Genomic DNA, 22,823 nt, shown 5'->3' with positions numbered 1-22,823 from the left:
AGGGCTGCAACTAATGATTATTTCATTATTGCATAATCTACAGACCATTTTATTTATTAATCGTTCAGTATATGAAGTAGTAAAAACCTTTCATCATAACTACCCAGAGCTCAAAGTGATGTCCTTAAATTATTTGTGTTATTTGACCAGCAGTCCAAAACAAATAAATATTTATTTTACTATCAAATATGATCAAACCAAGCAGCAGCTGCTCATATTTGAGAAGCTGGAACCAGAAAATATTTATATATGCATTTGAATGATGTTTGAAAAAAATGTATTATAAGTAAAACAGTTGCCGATTTATTTTCTTTTGATTGATTGATCAAATAATGTGAATGTGGAAAAAATTCCAAATGAATCTTCATCAAGAAGAGAGGCTGTGTGTGTGTATGTGTGTGTGTGTGTGTGTGTGTGTGTGTGTGTGTGTGTGTGTGTGTGTGTGTGTGTGAGAGACTGGGGTCAGAAGATGCATGCTCCTGTTTGTTTCTCCACTCAAGTCTAGGTCGACAGTAACACAACAGAAAGACCAATGTTGTGCAATCTCCTGAAAATGTAAATTCTTCTAAATACCCTTTAGACCTGTGAACATAATGTACTCCAGTTGCACTTCCTCTCGGCACTAGTTCCTCCTCTAATGGCCTCATATGTTATGTTCTCTGTGTAACGCTTACTTCAGCCCAAACACCGGGCATCCACCGCCACCGCAGTCAGCGAGATAAGGATTCATTTTCATCAGTGTTGGGTAAATATTGCAATAAGCCACGTTTAAATGACGGATGGACTTGTTTTGCGAGGCAGGGCATAAAACTTTAATAAGCATCTGTAGACCCCGAGGACAAAGAGAGAAGGAGCACTGATCCAAACATCCTGAGGGTGAACAGACAGAACAACTTTCTGCTGAGGAGGCAGAGCAATAAACAGACAAACTGAATGTTGGTTTTCAGCAGTGATGCTGTGGTCGGTGTTTGGGGAATCTTTTTATACTTTGTTTTCAATATTTTCTTTGACTCACTCAATAATTATGCCAATTTGTCTACACCCACAGGTAGTGATGACAAAAAGGTAAAACCTGCATACCGACTCCACAAATTTATTTAGATTGATAAGTTTTAATGGTTCATCATTAGGTCTTTTTTTTGTTATTTGGTCCTCACAAAGATGCCTGCATAATTACTACCAAACAGATTTATTAGTAAAAATCCCTTTGAAAAACAATGCAAAAAAAAAACCAAACAAACATTGTCGACCTAAATAAACTTGGTTTGGAGTCAGTGAGCAGATTCTGTTTATGTGAGTATCTAAGTGCGCTGTGTGTATAACTATACTCTTTCTTTACTCTTTAATCTCTATACTCTTTCGGCAGATTCTTACATTTGAGATGCTGTAACCAACAAATAACTGGGACTTCATGAATTAATAAAACAATGAATTCATTGTGAATATTATCTTGGAGTACAGTACTGTAGACGTACTAATTGACTGAAGGCTGAAACAAACAACTTTATTAATTATGAATGATTTTTTCTAAATAAATCCTTTTAGTGTTTAAAATGTCTGAAAACAGTGACACAATTACAATTAAAATTACTTTGATCCAAAGGTGAACTCTTCTTGAAGACGTCCGTACACTAACCGATTAACTAATTGCTTGAGCCCTGAAAGGATTGTTTCAGCACTAGCCACACCCCGATGTCTGATGTGTCCAAGTAGCAATGCATCTTCATGAGACTGCGCACCAGGGCGAGGGCAGATTTAACTGAGTGATTCAGAAGGTCTCTTATATCAAAATGACCTTTCAGGCAAGAGGAATGGGAGAAAGACAAGAGAAAATTTATCATCACAATTGCCTTTTCTCCATCCTGTGGGATCACACGCTATTTTACCCACAGTTCCTCTATTTCATTTCCTGGCTGCTGAGTTTTTGTTGTCTGCTGCTGTCCGAGCAGATAACTGAATTTCCCCCTGTGAGGAATGTGAACCGGCGCTCTGAATCAATGTCAGGCTTATATCACTGGTCCGAGTGTTGTGCGCTGTGTGTTAACCTCAGCCGTGAGAGGACGAACTCCTGTGGGAACCTTGTTACGCAGCTCAATTTACTCACCGATAATCACTCATTAGAAGACAGTATTTAATACAACAAACTACCAACTTTCACTAGACTGTTTTAATTAGGTAATTGACTAACCCACTTAGTTACTGTTGCTACGCCGGTCAAGCTCTCAGTTCTCACACAGCACAGATGGAGGTTACAGTTGTTATAGTGGAAGAACTGCTGCTCAAAATTCTTGGTAATTTTAACTTAAATATGCACTAATGCCTGTACATGATATCATGCTGAAAGACTGAGGCTAAAGCTGCGGTCGTCTTTCTCACCATTTGATGGTCCGTATGAAAGCATGGAGATAATATCCATGCACTGCACTGTAGAGCTAGTTAGTCTTATTGTTATAAGGGAAAATGGCAGATCAGATTGTTTCTGTGTTTGGCTTCTTAGCTTATATACTTAACCTATATAACCTTAGATGTTTTTACTTTTCATGCTAGAAGGAGAAAACGCTTCCAGGATGATGACCAACATATCCTATCTGTGGTAGCTGGAGTGTAAACTTCTTTAAATCCAACAGAGAGCAGGACAGAGCTGCTAATGTTACCCTAAAGCCCTATACCAGAACAGGTCTTATGTCTAAGTCTGGTCCCCCTCCTACAAAAGGTGTTTCCCTCCCGTACAGATACTTTTTTTTCTGTACTCAATGGTTGAGTCAGACTTGAAGGAAAAAAAACTGCTTCCTCATGGTGGGAAAACACTTCACAGTGGATGTACTAGTGTTGAATGGTAAATGTGTGGTATAATGTAACCTGCAACCCCACAACCTAATGTAACCCAGTTAGTTAATGACATGCTCTTTGACTTTGTAGGTATCTCTTGGTTACAACTGTTGGTAGTAAACCTGTCATCTTAAGATTGCATCTTACCCTAACACACTCTTTAATCTGTTCTTCTTACGCTCTTGTGCCTCTGTTTTGGGGTTTTCGAAAGGCTTTTAAAAAAGACAAACCCCTCCGTGCTCTCTTTAAATGCATGATATCACTTTAACTGGAGGCCCATGTTCACAGCTTCAACATGAGGAGAAATCCAAAGCTTCACAGGGCAGTCAAGCTTCGTTACGATGGATAAGCTATGATTGGAAAATTGATGTTGTTTAGTGAACGGTCAGGTGAGGTGATGGAACTCATTACAAGAAGTATTTAAACAAAGCATGTGGCAAACAAGGATAGAAGATACACAGTACCTCTGTACTGCTGGACAACTGACTTATTCAGGCTTGTGTGTGAGTGTGTTTGAGGGAGATCCAAGAAGAGTTAAGTCGATTCAACTCTTCTTGGATAACCGCGTGACCTGAATGACTGAGAATCTTCACAGACACGTTGGGAGACACTTCAAAAAGTAGCACAGCAGTGAGGAGAGAGGTCAGAGGTCAAAGCTGGGAGAGACGACTGAAGCAGCCTTAACAAAGAAAGACTTGTTAAACTGCTCTCTGCACAATCTGCATTCTGCTGACAGGGTCTTTCAGGCAGCATAAATCATGAACACCTTGATACAGCGAGAGATGAAACCCGAAACAGTGCATTTATAAATCGCTGAGCATTTCACCCAACCTTGGCACAATCTCTCATCTTTCTTTCCAAGCATCAAGTCAAGAATGTCGATTTTTCTTCAGTCGAGCCCCATCTCTACCGCCACCTCCCACACGCATATTCACAAATACACAGGAACCTTACCTCTCACGGACAAACTCGGCTAGCTCCTTGGTTGCCAGCTGGCCGTGCTTCATGTTGTGGTAGAGCACGTCAAAGCCGGCATTCTTCTCCCCCTGCCGAGGTACAGATAAAAACACACACACACCGTTTGTTAGCATCCAAACGAGGAACAGCGACAGAGATAGAGATAGAGATGTCAGGTGATGCTTCGGTATAACAGTATAACACTTGGTATTATACTGGAGTTATAAAGGTTTCAGTGGCTCCTGGGAAACGTTTCACCATCAGTCATATAGGAAAGTTGGAAAGTTGAACGCACGCTCACAGCACTTTACAAATCTATAAGAAAACAGCTTTAAATTCTGTTTAGAGTTGGAATCATTTTGACGACAGATTACTGGAACACGTATATAAAGTCTCATCAATACTGACATCAATACTACACCTTAAATTTCAGTGTAGAGCCCCAGTTGGTATATTACTGCTAAATACTTATATATACTTATATTTCAGTATGTAAACTGAACTCACTGTTGTACAGTTTTTAAAAAAACTTAAAAATAACCCTTTAAATTTAGGCTATTTTTGTGATATCACTTTGAATTTATCAGTTTGTGCTGCATTCTTCCTCGTCGCTCCCTGTCACTCCCCAAACAACAGTTTACTGATTTTAAAGTAAAGTAGGTCATCAGTGCACAAAGCAACTGTCTGTCTGTCATCACCAGCTTTCAGAATATATCAGTAGATAAAATGTGTGACGCCACTAACTGAGTGTTTTTGAGAAATCCATCAGCATCAAGTAACCACAATGAAACACAGAGCAAATCAAAAAGGTTAAGTTTTCTTTCCCTCTCTCCTTCTCCTTCTCTGTTTATTTGTGTGTTGGGAGGATAAATCAGTTTCCATTCCATTTTAGTTTGGCGCACAAATCGACGTGTAACGCTTGTGCTGACTTGAAACGACAGCGCGGCACAGGAACAGAATACCACATGTAGGCAGCACTGTAAACAATAAAGACTAGAAGACATTGGCCTATCTCACGTGGCTTGTGGCTGAATCCAAATGAAAAATACACAAAATTAGCCAACACCTGCCACCTGCTGCTGTTTGATTGTCAGCCAATAAAAAAAAAAAAAAAGAAAAAAAAAAATCAACATAATGCCACCTAATTAGCCGCCTGCCCCCATTCAGCTGGGTTTCCCCACCTTTGCAGCTACATAAAAAGCAACACACCGCCACTGCCATAATTAGCACAAAAAAGGAGGGGAAACCCTCTTTTAAACACCCAAAAACTTCACAACAAAATAAACAACAATTAACGTTAAAGTTCGGGAAAAACATCCTGTTTTTATTCATCAAGAGTTTAACCAAATCTAAGGTAATCTGCTTCATCAGGACTGTGTGGGTCTCATTTTGACTGACAGTGAAGGCTCCACTTTAATATTAGTTTATTAGTGATTTATCAACAACAGTACCAGTTCTGTTCAGATATTAGCAGCGGTTTTCTGTGGGCACCTGTTGTCAGCGTTGCTTGATTTTGGTGGTTTTAAATATTTACAGGGGTTTTCAGTGTTGATGTGGGCAGCTGGATTCATTCAGTGTCAATGCTCTTGCAGTGTATCTGATGTACAGCATTCACCGACACTCTAATTGTTAATTTCACTGTCTAAATGTCAGTTTGGTAACCAACAAGAGATATCACAAAATCAGACACCAATTTTGTTTTCCTCTATTTGGGACATTTGGCATTTTGCTGCTTTCAGTTCAAATGAGGGCTGCGATGACATTTAGAGGGATGAATTCAACAGATGATTTTTTTTCTGTTATTTCACTGCTGCTGCACTCCACTGCAACATATCTCACTGTTTGCTGCTCATTTGTTGAGCAAGAAAAACTCAGGGCCAACATGACTCAGAACTGTTCACTTGTGAGAAAACCTCAGCGCTGGGTTCCTGCGGAGAGGAGGGTTGCCTTCCTTGCAGCTAAGCATACGCCGACTACAGCACCAACACACACACCCATCACTGTTGAAATGTCACAAACTAACACCTGTCTTAGCTTAAGCCTCAATAATCCAAAGAAGTGCCTGACTGAAGCAGCATTTTTACCAATAGGCTGTGCCGTTTCTTGAGCCTCACCACATTTTTCAGTCAACAGACGGCCGGGCCGTCTGTGCGTGCAGAGACACAGACAGCTGCCTCTCAGGACCTAAAAATACCCCGTCGGAGGAGAACACAGCAGTTCCCAGGTACCAGGGGAATGGCTGGAATGCCAAAGAAGGGTCACCCAAAAATCACACACACTCACACACACACACACACACACACACACACACACACACACACACAGACTACAGAACAGAGACAGACTGGAGAGGCATACTGAGTGCTCAACTCTCAGTGATCAGGAAGAGAAACGGTTGTTTTGAGAGGCTGATGATACAAGACCAGACAGAAAACACCCAGAAAGCCGAGCCGCTGAGGCATCACTGCCGGCATCTGCTCGAGGCGGTCCCTTGAGCATCCGGACACCGGATCAAAGCTCCCAAAACGTTATTGGAGAGAGAAAAGGAAACCTTATGACAGTATTTGTCCCAATTAAAGATCTTCTAATGCCATAACATTGCCTTCATTCAGTCCAGTGTGTAGACTAGACCTGAAAATAATTAGCTGATTAACCAATTAGTCGTTAAACAGGAAATATTCCAATAATCGCTTAATTGTTTCAGTCATTTTTCAACCTTACACAACCTGCCCACTTTTTCAGAATTAGTTTCCTTTCAGGTTTTGTCTTTGAACTTTCAGTCGGTATTGGAAGCTGCATTAAACCTGCTTCAAAAGTCTTGGCCCTGATCGGGTCAGACAGCCAATTACACATCACTCAGAAATGGGAACACACATCCACATTCATGAGGAGGTCATATGACCTGACAACACCATATCCTACAAAGACATAATGTTAAAAAGACGACCTGTGCAGCGAAGCTAGCTGCAGCCTTAACTGGGTCGCAGCAGTACATACATACATTATTTGCAGTTGCCACAAATGATAAACACTGGTCCGCAGGCTGATTTATTCATACGAGTTGAAATACAACTTTTCAGCCACCAGATAACATGTAACACATATTTCATTGGTAATAAAATTTGGAATAATTAAATTGTTAATTGTACAACCAGCTGGAATGTGAAGATTAATAGTTTTACAAACCAAACAAGTCTCAACTGTGACTCTGTTCAGGATGAAACAAATACTGTATTAACACACGCTTTGAACGGCCACTCAGACAACTACTGCTGCGATACCAAGTTGTTATAAAGACATAATAAAACACATTCTGACCAGCCACTATGGCTTTTATATGTAAGACGATCCCTGTGCTGGAGAACTGATCTAATTAGCGGGTGATGTTCGTCAGACTGCTGTAGAAGCAGCTCTTCCAGCTCTTCACTCTGTCCGTTATATTACAAACCTGATCAGGTATCTATTAAAATGTAGGTACAAGGAGTTCACAAGCCGCAGATCTGAATCTACACGACACGACACACTCCCACTTCCACTGCAGACAGGAAGTTAAAGGACAAAATAACAGTCAGAGCTCTTTGGTTTGTTTATCACATAAAACAAGCTTTTTGAAAATGGACTCTTGGAATTTGTGGTGGGCATTTGTATGTTGGCTATTTTTAGGGACAATAATCAGCAGATTGATTGATAATTAAAACAATAATTAGTTGCAGCATAGAGCAGATACTCTTCATTTTCTGTTTTATCCTGCACCTGCCTAAACATTTTATCTGCAATATTTTCCATAATAAACTGCAAAAGAAAAAATGTATAAATAAAATAACAATGTCGGGGTAATAAGATCGACTGAGACAAATGTCAAATCGTCCGTGTTCAAAGGGTCAGTTCACGCAAAACACAAAACAAAGGACACTTCTAATGAAAGCTGTCATAACTCGTCCTGTGGATTCTCTGCGTGTTGTCTCCAATGTTGGGAGCATCAAGAATGTTATTCTACTCACCTACATTGTACCTGGGTGCAGGCAGAAACATTATATTTCATACATGTTAATTTACAGTACATCAAAAATGTTATTAGAGAAAACTATCTCTACTTGGGAAGATACCACTAGCAGCAAGTGAGATAACATGTTTTTGTGGTTTGGGTGAACTGGCCCTTTATGCAATGTCCTTGATACAAATAAGATCTTTCTATCATTGTGTTGTGCCGTTTTTTTAAACTGTCATGTGAAATACTTTTGAAAAATAAGATTGTAAAGTTACAGCCTTATTGAGGAATATTTCATCATTCTGAAATAAAACTGTTCTGCTGCTTTTAAAAACGTTTGTTAAATTAGAGTGAAACGGGACGATTGTTAAACTTAATCCCACTAAATAAAGCATAAAAAAACATCCAATATCAGTCATTCTCTAGCTTATCTATATTCAATCCTATTTTCTCCTCTTCTTGACAAAGAATAGGGTTTTGTATTATTACACAATAGTTGAGTGCTTTAACATTAGCGTTTTATAAACAGTGGAGGGGCCTTCAGCCGGCTGCACAGAGCTGTTTATTGGCAGGGGTCTGCTCTATTCAACAGGCTGACCATTACTCTCTCTAGGTTTTGTTCCTTTCTTGCAGTTGGCAGACGCCTTTTGTTGAAACCCTACCCTCGCCACGGAAAGATGAGCTGCCAGTCTAAGCCTCCACACACACACACACACACACACACACACACACAAACACACCCCTGCCTCTCCACAGCCCGATACAGCACCTGTCCACCACTGCTAGCGGCCTTGTCTGATGACCGTATGCAAATAGAGCACATCCACACACCGCGGATGACTATAGTGCTCACGTGGGTTATGCAAACCGTATTTGCTAATGATAACAGTCAATAAGAAGCCTTGTTGAATATTTTCAATATTTTAACTTCATAGCATATCATATTTACTCATTGCTTTAATATTTCCGCATGACTCACAGACTACATCATCATAACTTGACATAAATTAGTTCCTAAAGAACGAAATGCTGCTGTTATTGTGCCAGTTTATGTCACCCCTAAAATGCAGCCTATTTTCAGAATCTGTTCTCTTCCAGGTCAAACACCTGCGGGACAAAGACAAGCCACATCACCTTTTATAACCGTATAGGAGCACGTTCTCTGACAGGTCGGTGCAACACAAATGAAATCATCACTATGGGAGTGCGATCCTGAGCTACGCTTGCGCGTGTTTAAGTGTGCAGGTTCTTGATTGAGAGACCAGATGTGAGCTGGCACTTGTACATGTTGGGCCATGCTAAGCGATCCGATAGCACATTACATGGGAGCTGCAAACCCACCGACAGTCTTCCAAGTGTCTTCAAGTGCCATAATGTATTCCTGAAGCCTTTAGCGGATGAAAACCCTTCACGTCTGATATATGCAAACCCCCCTCTTCTCTCCCTTCAACTGATCTCTTTTTCATCAATTAAGTTGACCGTTTTGGTCACGCACGATGGAGCCCATTACCATGACAATGGGCGGGATGATGAGAGAGGAGAAGAGGAATGGTTGGTTGTGGGTGGGGGGGTGGTAGTGGGGGGGTTGTAAAATGTGTATGTGGGCAACCTTTTCATGAACACTCAGACTTCTGAGGACCACTATGAGGTGTGGGGGCCCTGCTCAAATTTGTTAAGGGGGATGGTGAGCAGCAGGGAAATTATCATTTTAAATGAAATGCCAGCACTGGCCTGTTAAAGGGTTACGAGCCTCGACATGGTCGGTCGACATGATGACGGTGGTCAGGATCGTTTCACTTTATGGACTTTAAGAACGGGCGTGCTGATCCTCACACTATATTCAGTCTCGACTCTCACAGCAAAACAAAAAATGCCAAAAAACACACAACAATTTCCATGCTGTCCTCCGTCCAAAACACTTAACAATGCAAATTCAAAAGCCCAGTGAAGCTCTTTAGGAAAAAACATATTAGCAGAGGTCAACATTTGGGTTCAGCCAGGGGTCAGTTCTTTCAGCACTGTTCACTGCGGGAGACAATGCAGGTTCGTCTACATGTTTTCATTTGTTTGAATATTAGTTTTAAAATGTATTTGGAAATAAAAGAGCTAGATTAACAGAACTGTTTGGCTGATGCCTGAGTGATTCCTGCAACAGCACTGTGGTCCTGCCCTGTGCGACTGGCCCAGCTTAGACTTAAAACCTCCTTAAACCTTAAAGATTTAAGCGATGACAGATGCAGATGAAACTGCCTCGTCTTAAATATCAACCCGTTTTATTTTGTGTATGCTCCTCATTATTTTACTGTTTCGTCGTTTTATTCTGTGTTCTACTTTAAATTATTACCATTATTTTGGAAGTGCTTTAGAAAAAGTATCATTATTATTTCATTGATTTATTAGCCACATTCAGAGTCAGCCCTCACTGTTATTAGACATTCTGTTTGTCTCAAAACCATGAAGCACAGTGGATCATGAAATCACTGTGAAAGAGGAACAGACAGAGACTCTCAGCTTTATCTCATTATTTGCCAATTCAAAGCCACTTTTTTGCAATAAAAATGATGATGTTTTAAATGAATACAAACTTATGATCAGCAATCTCTTTTTGTTTAAAAATACTAAGGACCAAAATGTGTTTGAATAAATGAGATGCACATTGTTTGATTCAACCCAGAACAGAAAGATTTTCATGGGACAGGACATTTTCATTGGGATTTATATTTGTTTTGTTATATCGAGAGTCAATTTCTAAAACACTAATTTGGTTGTAAGTCCACTTGTCGATCTCCAACATTAACTCGTCTTTACTGCTGCTCAGAGAAAAAGTCTCAGACCAGCTTTTGTACAATGCAGGAATAATGCGCCTCAGGTGAGGTGAGGATATTCTGGTGCGTTCCTCTGCCTGTAACAACAGAAAGGCCTTCAAATGTTTACTGTAGGAACATGTAAAACAGAACGAGGCTTACCGAGCTTTCCTCAGATTTATGCTGCCACTGTATCTTTGGCAGAAACTATTTTAGATCACAGACAGAACAAAAAGCAGAAACACACATTGAGACATTTCCTCTACACTATTTCATCTAGCTGACAGTTTGCCACCTTAATCACAGAGTTTGCTCAATCTAACTGATCACATCCAGGAAGTGCAGCCGGACCCGGTTGTAAATATTAGAGTCTTCTTCAGTCCCAGGTATTTAAGGCCCTGCTCAGACCTGCACTTAACACTTCTACAGTGATCGGATCACAAGTGCTCAGCTACAACGTCCGTGTGGTCATCATCAAGGCCGTTGATGTCACTTTGTTCGTTAGTGCTGCTGGCTGTTGTAACGACAGCTGTCGGAGGAGTCACCTGAGGTTAAATGTGAATGGTTGTTAAAATGAAGCGATTGCGAGAATCATTCAGGCATCAACCAGTTGCCCTTGATTCAGCCGCTCTCAGATAACTGAGAATCTTCAGACATCCTCCACACTCCTCGCTTGATTCTAATTAGACGCATCTTGAGACTTCCCCTCGGGCTTGTATGAAAACTAATTACAGACAGTGAGGAAACCTGGGCTGAGCTAAACTCTGCACTGCAGGCTCTGCTTCACAGCTGCTTCACTACAAATAAAAGATCTTCCTCTGCATGTTCGCCGTAATTGCGTCTGAGTTGTGCTGTGGATCACTAAAGGACAGAAAGAGGCGACAAGGGATCTTTTCTGGCTTTTCATGAACAGAACCACAAACTTTTACAAACATTTTTATCCACAAAACAACAAGTTGTAGGCAAGAAAAGGTGTTTCAGTTATGCCTCAACTTCTGACCAACACCAAAATACACTTTTCACTCTCATCATTTTAGTGTGGCCAGACACTGTGGGTATTTGCTTTCAAAGACGCTGAATAATAAATGATTGACAGCTTTCTCTTTCACTCATACATCACCATGGACCCCTCTGATCCTGACCGGATGAGTACACGACTCACTGGGCTGCTGCGAGTAGTGCTGCTGTTCTGATTTTCAAACTTTAAAATTTTAATGGGTGTTGTAGAAACATCACATTTCTCCTAAAATATCCACCAAAAATCTGATGTTGAGTAAACCTAAGGCATAAAAAAAGAAGAAGGCTGCAGAAAATACTGAAAAAAGTGGTGCTGGATAGTTCAAAAAAAGAACAGAGTGGACGAGCAAACTTGATGGATTCTGCGTTAGGACTGAATGTACCTTCTAACTGAACAAAAACACACACATAGCCTGGGACAATATCAAAATCAAATTAGTAAACAGGTCGCACAACTTTTCTCTAACATCCTGGGGGAATAAATGAAGGATCTTCCAGAAAACCCGCGCGACCTGTTTGCCAGTTTGAGGGAAGGTGTGTACACCATCAGCTGACAGGAGCACAGAGCTGGGTGACACCCTTGAATTGAACTGACTGGTCTTTATTATATCAAACTGAAATCATTCATCATAATGGCAACAAGAAGACGCCTTGGCACTGCAGTACAAACATGATGAAAACCGCACCTCATCTCTGCATTATAATGAGTCCAACACTGTTTCCAAGTGCACCAAGTTGCTTCTTTCAGACTTCTGTTTTTTTTGGGGGGGTTTTTTGCAAGAATTTCAACATAGACACGAGCATGAAGCTCAGCTTGGCTCTGGCTTTTTAATACACTTTGTTTTTTGTCGTCTGGCATCATCCAGAGCTGTGCCTTTCGTTCTGGCTATTGGTCAAATCTGCCTTTACAGTCCGTCTGAGAGGATCAGATGTCTGAGGACATTCCTGCACTGAACTAAGATACTGAGAGGAACACGGCAGAACCGACCAAAACAAAAGAGAAAAGACAAGGCAGCTAAAGCTGAATTGTGCTTCACATGTCTGCCTCTTTTATACTTGTATGTGTGAGTTGTATGGCGTTTTTGTTTTATTTGTTTTTCGGTCTCTGAACCCGCACCAACCCAAGGCTACCGATCAACTTTCTTGAAAGCCACAACATTTGGAGTGTGGGTGTGTCGGCTTCTCTGCAAGCCTCTGCAACCCTCAGTTATCCGTAACACCTTTCTTTGTGTAGATTAAGCTTAGAAGGAAAATATAATTTCACTTTAAGGTCATGCATGATGGTCGTGCATGTTTTCAAGGGCTCACACATACATTTACACACAGCAACAATCTATAACTAGAATCAAGTATGAAGGTAATAGTCATACTGCAGACATTATGCTCTGTTCTTCATAGTTGCATTTGTGTGAGTGATTGTTGTAGAAATTCAAATCCAGCTGCATCAGACATTTGAGTTTCTGCATGAAATATAACTTCTTTAGACGAGCACGGTTTAATATTCGGCTTCTTCAGGTTTGCTGTCTTAAGTCTCTTATCTCCTGCAGAAATTACAAATTTTCAGCCGTGCCAGAATAAAATGAATCGGGTGACTGTTCATACATCATATATTTACAAATATAATTTGTACATTATTGTGAAGTGACAGAAACGTTGCAGGTGCAATGAATATAGAAAGATAAAAATTATTTGTAAAGAGATTTTGTACTACTCTTCTGCTGCTCTATTCAGGCGTCTCCTTATATACCTAATGATTTGTTTTTATTCTGACGTTTTTACTTGGGTGAACAAGTTTCCATTGGGAACCGCAATTATCGCAGTCGTCACAGATAAATAATATTAAATTTACTTTCTGGCACAGAAATTTTTTGGCAGCTGCAAACGGATCATTAAAATACAGATCCCATATGATGCAGTTCTACACACCACATAATGTAGCTGCCTCCTGAAAAGTAACGACCCACCCCTGCACCAGACACCATCCAGCGAACAGATTGACCAGTCGGTGCCGCCGGGTTTAGCTGACTCACAGGGAGTTTTTCTGCTGACTTGGCAGGTTGAGCTGAATGAACGGTCCCACAGCAGAGATGTCAATAACATCAGGAGCAGGTAGCAGCAGCAGCAGGAGCAGCCCGTCATCACTGAGGGCTCAAAACTAATTTGTAGAGTAGGCTGATCTGAGAAAATTCTCCTCAGCAAGTCGAAGAGGTTTTATTTTGCCTGTTGCGTTTTGCAGTGAAGTAGGGATGGACCATATGGATAGTTGGCACTTTCAGCCATCCAAAACTATACAAAATCACTTCACCTCCCTTGTTATTCTCTCTCCTTCTTTTCCATACACCAGAACATCCACACAAATATGGCAACCGTTATATTGGATCTTAATCTAACTTGGCACAGAACAAAGGAAAGGAAAAGGTTAGAAGTAAAGACCAGGGGAGGAAAGTGAAAGACGAGACAGAGGCAGGGGAGGAAAGGAAACATGGTCAGGAAAAAAAAAAAAAAAAGAGTTTCACACTGTGTGTTTACTGTTCTTAACCCCGAGAGAAAACCCCATGACTCAAAGTGATGGGATCGTAGCAACGCTGGCATCATTAAACTGAGAAGCAGGCAATAATAAAAACCCACCGGGTTTTGTTTGTGTGCGTTTCTGTGAACACACTCTTTCTCTCGTATCTGCGGGCAAAGAGGGAGCAGTTTCGAAGAAGAGAAGATACGAGACAGCACTGTGCACCACACAGCCCCAAAACAGAGCAGCTTGCTGATCTATACTGATAGTCTCATGCTGTTAAATTCCCCTGGATAACATGCAGGGCTTTTATCGTCTATTCACCACCGCAGAGAAACAAAACATAGTCTGTTCTGGGAGGAGAGATGGGAATATTATTCAAGATCCTTCTACAGGTCTCCTTAATAATGAATTCCCACATGTCTCAGTTGTGGGGAGAGATTTCTTCCAGTCCAGGTACAGACCCACAGAGTTTCAAAAGAATCAGTTATATCCTTATTCTGTGATTTAAAGGCAGAGAGCTTCATCACGATGACTACTGCGGTGTCCCCAATCCATACTGCATATTCATTCTCAGCAGGTTTTGTGCATGTAATGTGTTCACACTAAAAAATGAATTACATCAAGCCAAAATAGACTTTTTTGGCTGCAATGTCGATGGACAAAATGAACCAGGGAAATGGAGAAGCTGCTCACAACTGCAGAAAAATAATAAATAAATAAATACATGAGAAAAGGTGAAAGGTGGTGGAACTGCAGGAGCAATTGAGAATAATAACCATTACATTTTTTCTGACATTTTGCTGGTGCAAGATAGCTGTTTCCCATTGTGGCTTATTTGTGTAAAATATGTGCTGGAAATGTTCACTGGATTGATTGAAGTAAATAAATAAATAAATGGCTGGATGGATGAATAGGTTTATTTCTTGTATACCGACTGTGGAGTGGTGTATTTCTTAAAGATCAGGAATTTTGAAAAGGATCCTCAATTTACTTTTAATGCTCAAAACAGTGCTGAATATGGCAGAAACCAGCCAACAGTCCTGTGCCTTTGCTATGTAGTGATTCCCCTCCCACTGACCCCTAAGAAAGCAAAGAAAGAAAAAAATAAGACATTTTAAAATGTATGTGCACCCCTTTCATTAGAGCACAGTGTGAGAGCCTCTCCTCTCCTCTCCTCTCCTGTCCTCTCCTCTCCTGTCCTCTCCTCTCCTGTCCTCTCCTCTCCTGTCCTCTCCTCTCCTCTCTCCTCTCCTCTCCTGTCCTCTCCTCTCTCCTCTCCTCCTCTCTCCTCTCTCCTCTCCTGTCCTCTCCTCTCCTCTCTCCTCTCCTCTCCTGTCCTCTCCTCTCTCCTCTCCTCTCCTGTCCTCTCCTCTCCTGTCCTCTCGAGTGGGGCAGAGGAGAGACAGGTTGACAACTCGTTACGTTGAGTGCAATAAAAGCTTTCCAACAAGTGTCATAAATCCCTCTAAAAACCAAAGATGGAGAAACGTCTGAAAGCCAGGCCAAAATATCAGCTCGTTTTGAGTGCAGTGGCGAGGACGCTGGCAGTTCTCCTGCTGTTACAGCGACAAAGAAAAGCTGGCAGCCTCCCAACCCCCAAAAGTGACCCTCACCCTAACATGCACAGGATATGCCTTCAAGCCGTCATCACTTTGGTTTATATTTTGCTTTATTATCAGTTATTCAAATTTTCCAAACTAACTGTCACACAGTAAACCTGGAGCCTTGAGTCCATGACAGTCTGGGGCCGCAGTTATTTGCCCGCTTTACCCAATTTGCAGGTTTCCGTTCCCCACAGTGCATTATAGTGGAGGAGCCTTGGCCTCGTCCGAAATACAGTAATAATTTATTCTCTGGAAAAAAAAAAGAAGTAAATTACTACATTTTTATGAAATGTGAAATTATGCTTATTAAGCTTCAGGGAACCAGCAGTGGTGCGACTTCACACAGAGAGGGGCCGTGTACTTCATGAGAAGTGACTGTTACAGTCATCATACATCTAGTGACTGCACTGAAGAAAAGAAAAGAAATGAAATCTGTCTGCTTCAGCTCAGCAGGTGACTGATCGTGATCGACCGCATCAAACTGTAACATCGCACTAAATAATCACAGCTAAAAAAAGAGTTTTTATAGCGCTTACTTTCTCCACTAAGCCATTTCCTGAGGCAAACCAAGGTTTGGTATTTAGCCTTGACTAAACCAGTTTGAAGGACAGGATTAAGATTTTCCTTTATCATATATGAGAAAAAACAACCTTGTCAATTATCCCTCGTGAGGAAATTTCATTGCAGGGCAGCAACTAAAGATTATTTCAATTACAGAAGAATCTGTAGTATTCTCCTGTACTATTTTCTCCGTTTATCAATTATTCATTTTGTCTATAAAATGTCTGAAAATAGTGAAAAATGTTAAAATGTCCCACAGCCTACGGTGATGTCTTCAGATGTCGTTTTGTCCGATCAACAATCCAAAACCCAAATATGTTCAGTTTACTATCATGTATGTCAAATAAAAAGCACCAAATGCTCACATTTGAGAAGTTGAAAGCAGAAAATATTTGGCTCATCAAAATAGCTGCCGATTCCTTTTCTGTTTATCAACTGATCGATTAATTGACTGATTGTTGTAGCTGTATTTTATTCTGGTGCTTTCTGGAAAAACAGAAAAATTCCAGGAATAACTAAGCCCACCAATCCTTACAGAGACAGAAATTGTATTCTTAAGACTTAACTGTGCCTTAATTTACTAAGGATGTACTTAATTATAGCTGATGGGATTCCCCCTGTGGGCCATGAGCACAGCTTTTATATAGTTAATAGGAAAGGACAGCGTGCGATGAGGAGGCTTTATGAGCGGCTGTGAATGTTCTTGAGCCAAACAAGATGAGGCTCTGTGTGTGTGTGTGTGTGTGTGTGTGTGTGTGTGTGTGTGTGTGTGTGTGTGTGTGACGGGTTCCCAAGTGCTGGCTAATTAACTAAAGGGTTGATTTGTATTACACAGCTATTTGTGTCTGAAAGCAGGCTTGTTGGGAAGCGCAGTTATGTGTACGTAGACACATATGCAGGCACACAAGTAACACAATATGTTAGCTTAAATGATGAAGAAAATTAAGCTTTTTTTTCTGCCTGCATTTCAGAGGCAAGCGCTGTGGCGAAGCCTAACATTTAATCATCTCTGTAACACAGAAGCACAGCAGCTCTATGACCTTGTCTTTGTGCCCCGCTGAAATTCGGCTTCCCTTCCTACCAGTATGCTCTCATGTTCGTGCTTTTTCCACCTGCCTTCCAGCCTGCAAACCTGCCTGTCTGCTTCTCTGCCTGCAGCACAAAGACTGCACTATGACACTATTCATCATAGATGGTTGTTGAGCAGGCAAAAAAAAAAAAAAAACTGTAAGACTGTACCAACACTGCAGCTACAGTTATTAAGCCCTGAATATTACCAAGTCATTGAGAACACACATGCACTTCCACAAACCAAAAGTAATAACAACACCTTTGCTTTTATAATCAGTTGAATTTTTAGATGCTGGAACACAGGACAAAGAAGAATGATCCTTCAGACTACAGCAGAGACGATGTTATCTGGCAAGACAGACGGACACACAGAACCATCCACAGTATGCAGTGACGAATGTAGCAGCGATCCCATTATAGCCACATTAAGGACAAAGTCTCGGTGCAGGACCAGTAATCCTCCCAAATCTTATTTCTGTGTATGAACAGTTCATTTTAGTTCAACTGCTGAAATATTACTGAGGACACGTCGTAGCCTGATGAGGCGAGCAAGGAGAAGTAGGGCACACCTGAAATAGATGCACCAGGTGTGCAGGGGACAGAGCAGAGGAGAAAGTGAGGAAGGAGGAGAAAATGAAGGAGGGCGCTCCAGTAAAAACAGACAGTCACTTGGGGATGAGGGTGATGCTGCGGGGAGAAACGAGAGTTTTCGCTCCTCCACTTTACACATCTGTGGAAATTTGCTACTGAGGCCGTTAATTACTGCACAAATTAAGGTAATCAATGCCACAATTAACGAATATTACTCTACTGAGATATCAGTTTATTAGATACACTTATCGCAATCTGATAAAAAATAATAAATCCTATCTTGGTGATGCATGTAATAACCAGCTTTGTTGGTGACATAAGATTAGAGAGATGTGCTAATTTTTGGTGAAACGAGTCTCTAATAGTCTATTATAATATTCTCACATGATATCAGACAGTATTAAGTTTCTGTAAAATTATGTTTTTGAGTTTTTGCTTTTACAAACTACAACTAGCTATCAATATCATGTGTTGTAAGTTAGCACTGAAAGCATGGTCAGAGTCTTACACCCCTTTTACTACAAAATTAGCAAGTATAAGCAGGTTTTCTTTAAAATCCTAATTGACTCCTTTTCCATTGTCAGCCGAGCTTGCCTTTGTGTTCGGAGAGGACACAAACAGGGAATGTCATCCCATGCAGCTAGAGTGCGCACGCACGCACGCACGCACGCACGCACGCACGCACACACACACACACACACACACACACACACACACACACACACACACACACACAGAGGCAGTGGAGAAAGAGTGAGCTGCTAGCCACCGAGACTGCAGACTGTTTAAATGGATTGGTTGCATCTCATCCCCGGGCTGCTGCTCCTGTCAGTGTCGGAGCTTCCGTGCGAGGCGCTTCAATCGGTGAGCTGCAGCTCACACTTGCAGGCCCAAGCACAGTGAAGCTGTGGCGTTTCTGGTTTTTAACTGTGCTGGTGCAGGTAACGGGTCCGTCTACAGTCTGTTTGCTCTGAAAGACGTCACAGCAGGAAAAAGGGCGGAAATGAGCGTGTTCACCGAGGTGTTGTGTTTAATGCCGATCAGAGGTGGAGCAGGTAAATACCCAAGTCTACTGCACAGTCATTTGACCCAGGAGTGAATGCTGATTTTACCCTTTTCCAGCGCTGACAAAATCCAAATATTAGTGGATCTTGGCTGTTTTTTGACCAATGGAAAAGGGGCTTTACTGTGTGTTGAGCTGCAGCACAAAGTGAATTTAGTGGCGGCTCAAATGCATACAAAGTCAGTGTGAAGACATATCTGATGCTAAAAAACACGTCTGTGCAAGTTGAAAATGCTTCAGCTCAAGCATAAAACTGAAGGGAAATATCAAGAGGAAGACTTCCTAGTTAGTTGTGACACACTTCCACAGAAACAGCTGTCTGTTGCTGGGTAGCTTACAGCTAACACATAGCAGGTACAGTGGCTGTTCAGGGCAAATAGACAAAAATGGTTCATTCGCCCCAGTACACAACAATAACGTGAGGTGAAAATTCACTTTGCTTACTGCCTGATCACACCTTTAGGTTGTTTACTTCTTTTTGATCAGATATTTCCCGATCTCAATCAAGAAACGTTTCTGACTTCAGACTATATTTCATTCTGGTAATGTTCTTTATTTAACCCTGACACACTGGGCACACTGGTACACAAGGTCCATCTTTTGGCTTTTTCAACAGCTTTCAACTGGAGCTCACAGCTGTCATTGCCACATAATGATTGCTTGTTAAAACCATTACATATTCACCTAAGGTATCAACTCAATCTTGTTATTATTAAGGCAGTTGGATTTCTCACAAGCGAGAATCCATCTCAACAGGTTCCAAGCTATTTGATGCAGCCAAACCACAGTGGTTCAGACCAATCAGGGTCCTAGGAGGGAGGAACTACTGGCAGGTACAGACGTGACGTAGAAGCAGCAAGAAGTGACTGTTCATTAACAACAATGGCGGCTCCTAAAGAGGTCAGTGTAGATGCTGCTATAGCGTCAGTTATATCAGAACTGGAGAGTATTTCTTCATTAAAAAAAGAGCAACGACCAGCACTGAAGGATTTTCTCGATAGAAAATTGAATCTGCTGGTAGTGAAAAAAATAGGAAGGATGCAGAGGTAATTCATCCAATCACCTGCCAAGTATTTTGGCAGGTGGTGATGATCCCAGATGATGCTGTGTAACAAACCACCTGGTATGTCAGGTTTGTATCAACTACGTTCCCTAAAAAAGTATTGCTATGGAATTGGTTCTGAAACTCATGTATCATATTGGCCTTACAGACAATACAATAACAGGTAAAACAGAGTTATATATAAACAAATGTGAAGACATGAGCGTCAGAAGCAATAACATGTGAAGGGCCATTGCAACTGCTTCAGAAAACAACCATTTGCATTCAGTAACACCGCAGGAAGAGATATTATCTCAGCCTACAAGAATAATCTGAATGAAATTGCTTTCCATGTGGCAAGGGGCTGAATACGAGATCGACCTCTGTGGTTTTCAAGCGAGCGGAGGAGGGAGACAGCAAACGCTTTCAGTGCGTACCTGACGAGCAGCAGGGAGCCAGAAGCTTGGCTGTCCACTGAGAATATAAATGAACAGCTCAGTGACTCATAGCTGTGATTCAGCTATAATAGGTGAGTAAGAAATACATGGCAGCTTAAGGCACAAATGCCAAATCAATGTAACAATCATACACACAGGCTCTTCTGCATATTTTTACATTATTATATTTTATTATAAAAAGTGTTTTCAAGAGACTTACCCAGAAGTTGTTCTGAAAGAAGGCCATCTTCACTCAGAGATTCACAGCAACCTGTAAAAGAGGTAGAACTGCATTAGAGGAAAAGCTGATGTTAAGAGTGTTTCTTTGTCATTCTGCTTGACCTCCATTTTCTCCACATCACAGTCCAGAAAGAACTGGAGGAGAAACTGGAAGGTGCCTGTTGGGTTGCCTTGCAACAATCTGTATTCACCTGTAAGTATTTATGACCAGACTGGCCACAGGTCAGCGCTACATCCTTGGTGAGTGAGTGAGTGAGTGAGTCAGTTACACCATTGGTCAGCCGAGTGTTGAACTTTTCCCACTGGAAAATTGCTTTTTTTTTTTTTTTTTTTTAGAAACTATTTGGATAAAATTTAGCTACTTTCATTTAAGAGTCATCTGTACTGCCCTGCATCTCTCCTCTGTGTCTACTGTTTTGCTTCCAACTTTCTCTCCGAATGATCATTGTACCAGTAAATAGCTGAAATCACAGCACAGTCTTTTAGCTGCTTGGAAATGTCTTGGAAGTGAGAGCTGCTTAACATGTAGTCTTTATGGGCCAGGTTTCAGTCACTATTTCAAACTTGTTCCATTGTCTCACAACAGAAACAGAAAACATGTAAATGAGAACAGCTTTATTGGGAGTTCGGCTGCATTAAACTACTGTATATGTCAGCACTGAGAGTAGGAGAGATAAACAGATAAAGGGCTGAAACAGGCTGCCTCTAGGCTGAATGCAAAGACCTTGCAATGACATCATTAATATACTAATTAGTGTATTAGGTGATCTAGTAAAAATTAATGACTTTTCCAGCAGGCTTCAGCTACCTCCCATAGAAAGTAGCAGTTTACTGTGGTTCCACAACTGTTTTCAGCTCCGTCCTCAATTTTGAACACTGACCATTTTTCTCTGCTCTCTAACAATAAACTGCATTATTCATGTCTCTGCAAATTGCACATAAACAAGCTTCCAGAAAGTCCTGGCTCTCTAAAAACTCCTGAGACACCTTCAGCGTAGGAAGGGGGAACTCCTGCGGGAGAGCAGAGGAGAGTTGAGCAAATGACTTCAAAGGATAAACTCGGAGGATGGAGGGAGCCGAGGAAGGAAGCGGGAAGGAGGAGTGACAGGGGAGCTGGGGGACGAGAGTAAGGGAATAGAGGGGAGAGGAGATATATCGATGGAGGTGGTCACCAAGGAGATGATCACAGCTTGTGAAAGTGGTAGCTGCAGTCCTCACTGGCTGAGACACATTCAGTCAGACGCTGCTGTTGATCAGCTCATATCTGAGGCTGCGTTTTTCTTATCTGCTGACTGAATATCACCGCTGTTGCTTATTATTAATTTGGCAGTGCAAAAGCAACTGCAGTAACTAATAACTTCTCAGCACTTACAAAGAGAAACAAGGACGTGTCACATAATACTAAAACAAATTCATATAACTACTACTACTAATTACTATACATAATTATTGCATATAGTTTGACAATTTTTGGAGATACACATCATTTGCATTAGATGAGACCGACCACCACCATGTCTGTGTATAAGCATTATTTTTGCTATTCTTGGTTAATCGCTTTTTTGTCATATGCTTAAACAAACGTGTGATGTTACAGTACAGAGACAGTGGAGCTAAAAGGCTGACCCTGGTTTTTTTTTTAATTCTTTTTATTGATCCCACAGACGCCATTATCAATACTCTAAGCAAGATGTGAAATTGGTTGCATCAATATTTTAAGGCTCGATCCATTTACCTCTCACAATAAGTGAGTCAGCAGAAGCCATAGTGAAAGAGAGTCGTGTTAGGCTGAAAAGGCCTTAGTGGATGTAGTGATTTCATCAAGTCATATTAATATTATCATACTAACGAAGACCTAACACCCCCACACACACACACCCACACATATATATACACACACACACACACACACACACACACACACTGTGGATACTCAATGTTCTCCTAACAGGTAATCAAGATGTATATATTTTCTAACCTTTATTTAACCAGGTAAAAATCCCATTAAGGTGGCAGAAGTGTTTTTTGGACAGAGACAATTTTCAGTTGGCCGATGGCAGGAGGGAAGACACTGTAGCAGCAGCTGAGCATACACCTTCTGACCCAC

General features: G+C 41.2%; 1 protein-coding gene across 1 annotated transcript in view; it reads right to left on the bottom strand.

The window, feature by feature from the left end:
• Nucleotides 1-22,823, bottom strand: part of fcho1 (FCH and mu domain containing endocytic adaptor 1) — a 62,009-nt gene that overhangs the window by 27,027 nt on the left and 12,159 nt on the right. The window contains exons 2-3 of the mRNA XM_023394516.2: nt 20,697-20,747; nt 3,784-3,875 (exon numbers count right to left, since the gene is read on the bottom strand). Coding sequence (XP_023250284.1) covers nt 3,784-3,875; nt 20,697-20,723 — 119 coding nt within the window. The 5' untranslated portion in view covers nt 20,724-20,747. The remainder of the gene's footprint in view (nt 1-3,783; nt 3,876-20,696; nt 20,748-22,823) is intronic.

Source organism: Seriola lalandi, unplaced genomic scaffold (assembly GCF_002814215.2).
Source record: "Seriola lalandi dorsalis isolate HSWRI2012SDOR001 ecotype SW California unplaced genomic scaffold, Sedor1 jcf7180002054949, whole genome shotgun sequence".
NCBI classification, from domain to species: domain Eukaryota; kingdom Metazoa; phylum Chordata; class Actinopteri; order Carangiformes; family Carangidae; genus Seriola; species Seriola lalandi.
Note: the sequence above shows the minus strand (reverse complement) of the source record. Positions and strands in the feature narration are given on the sequence as shown.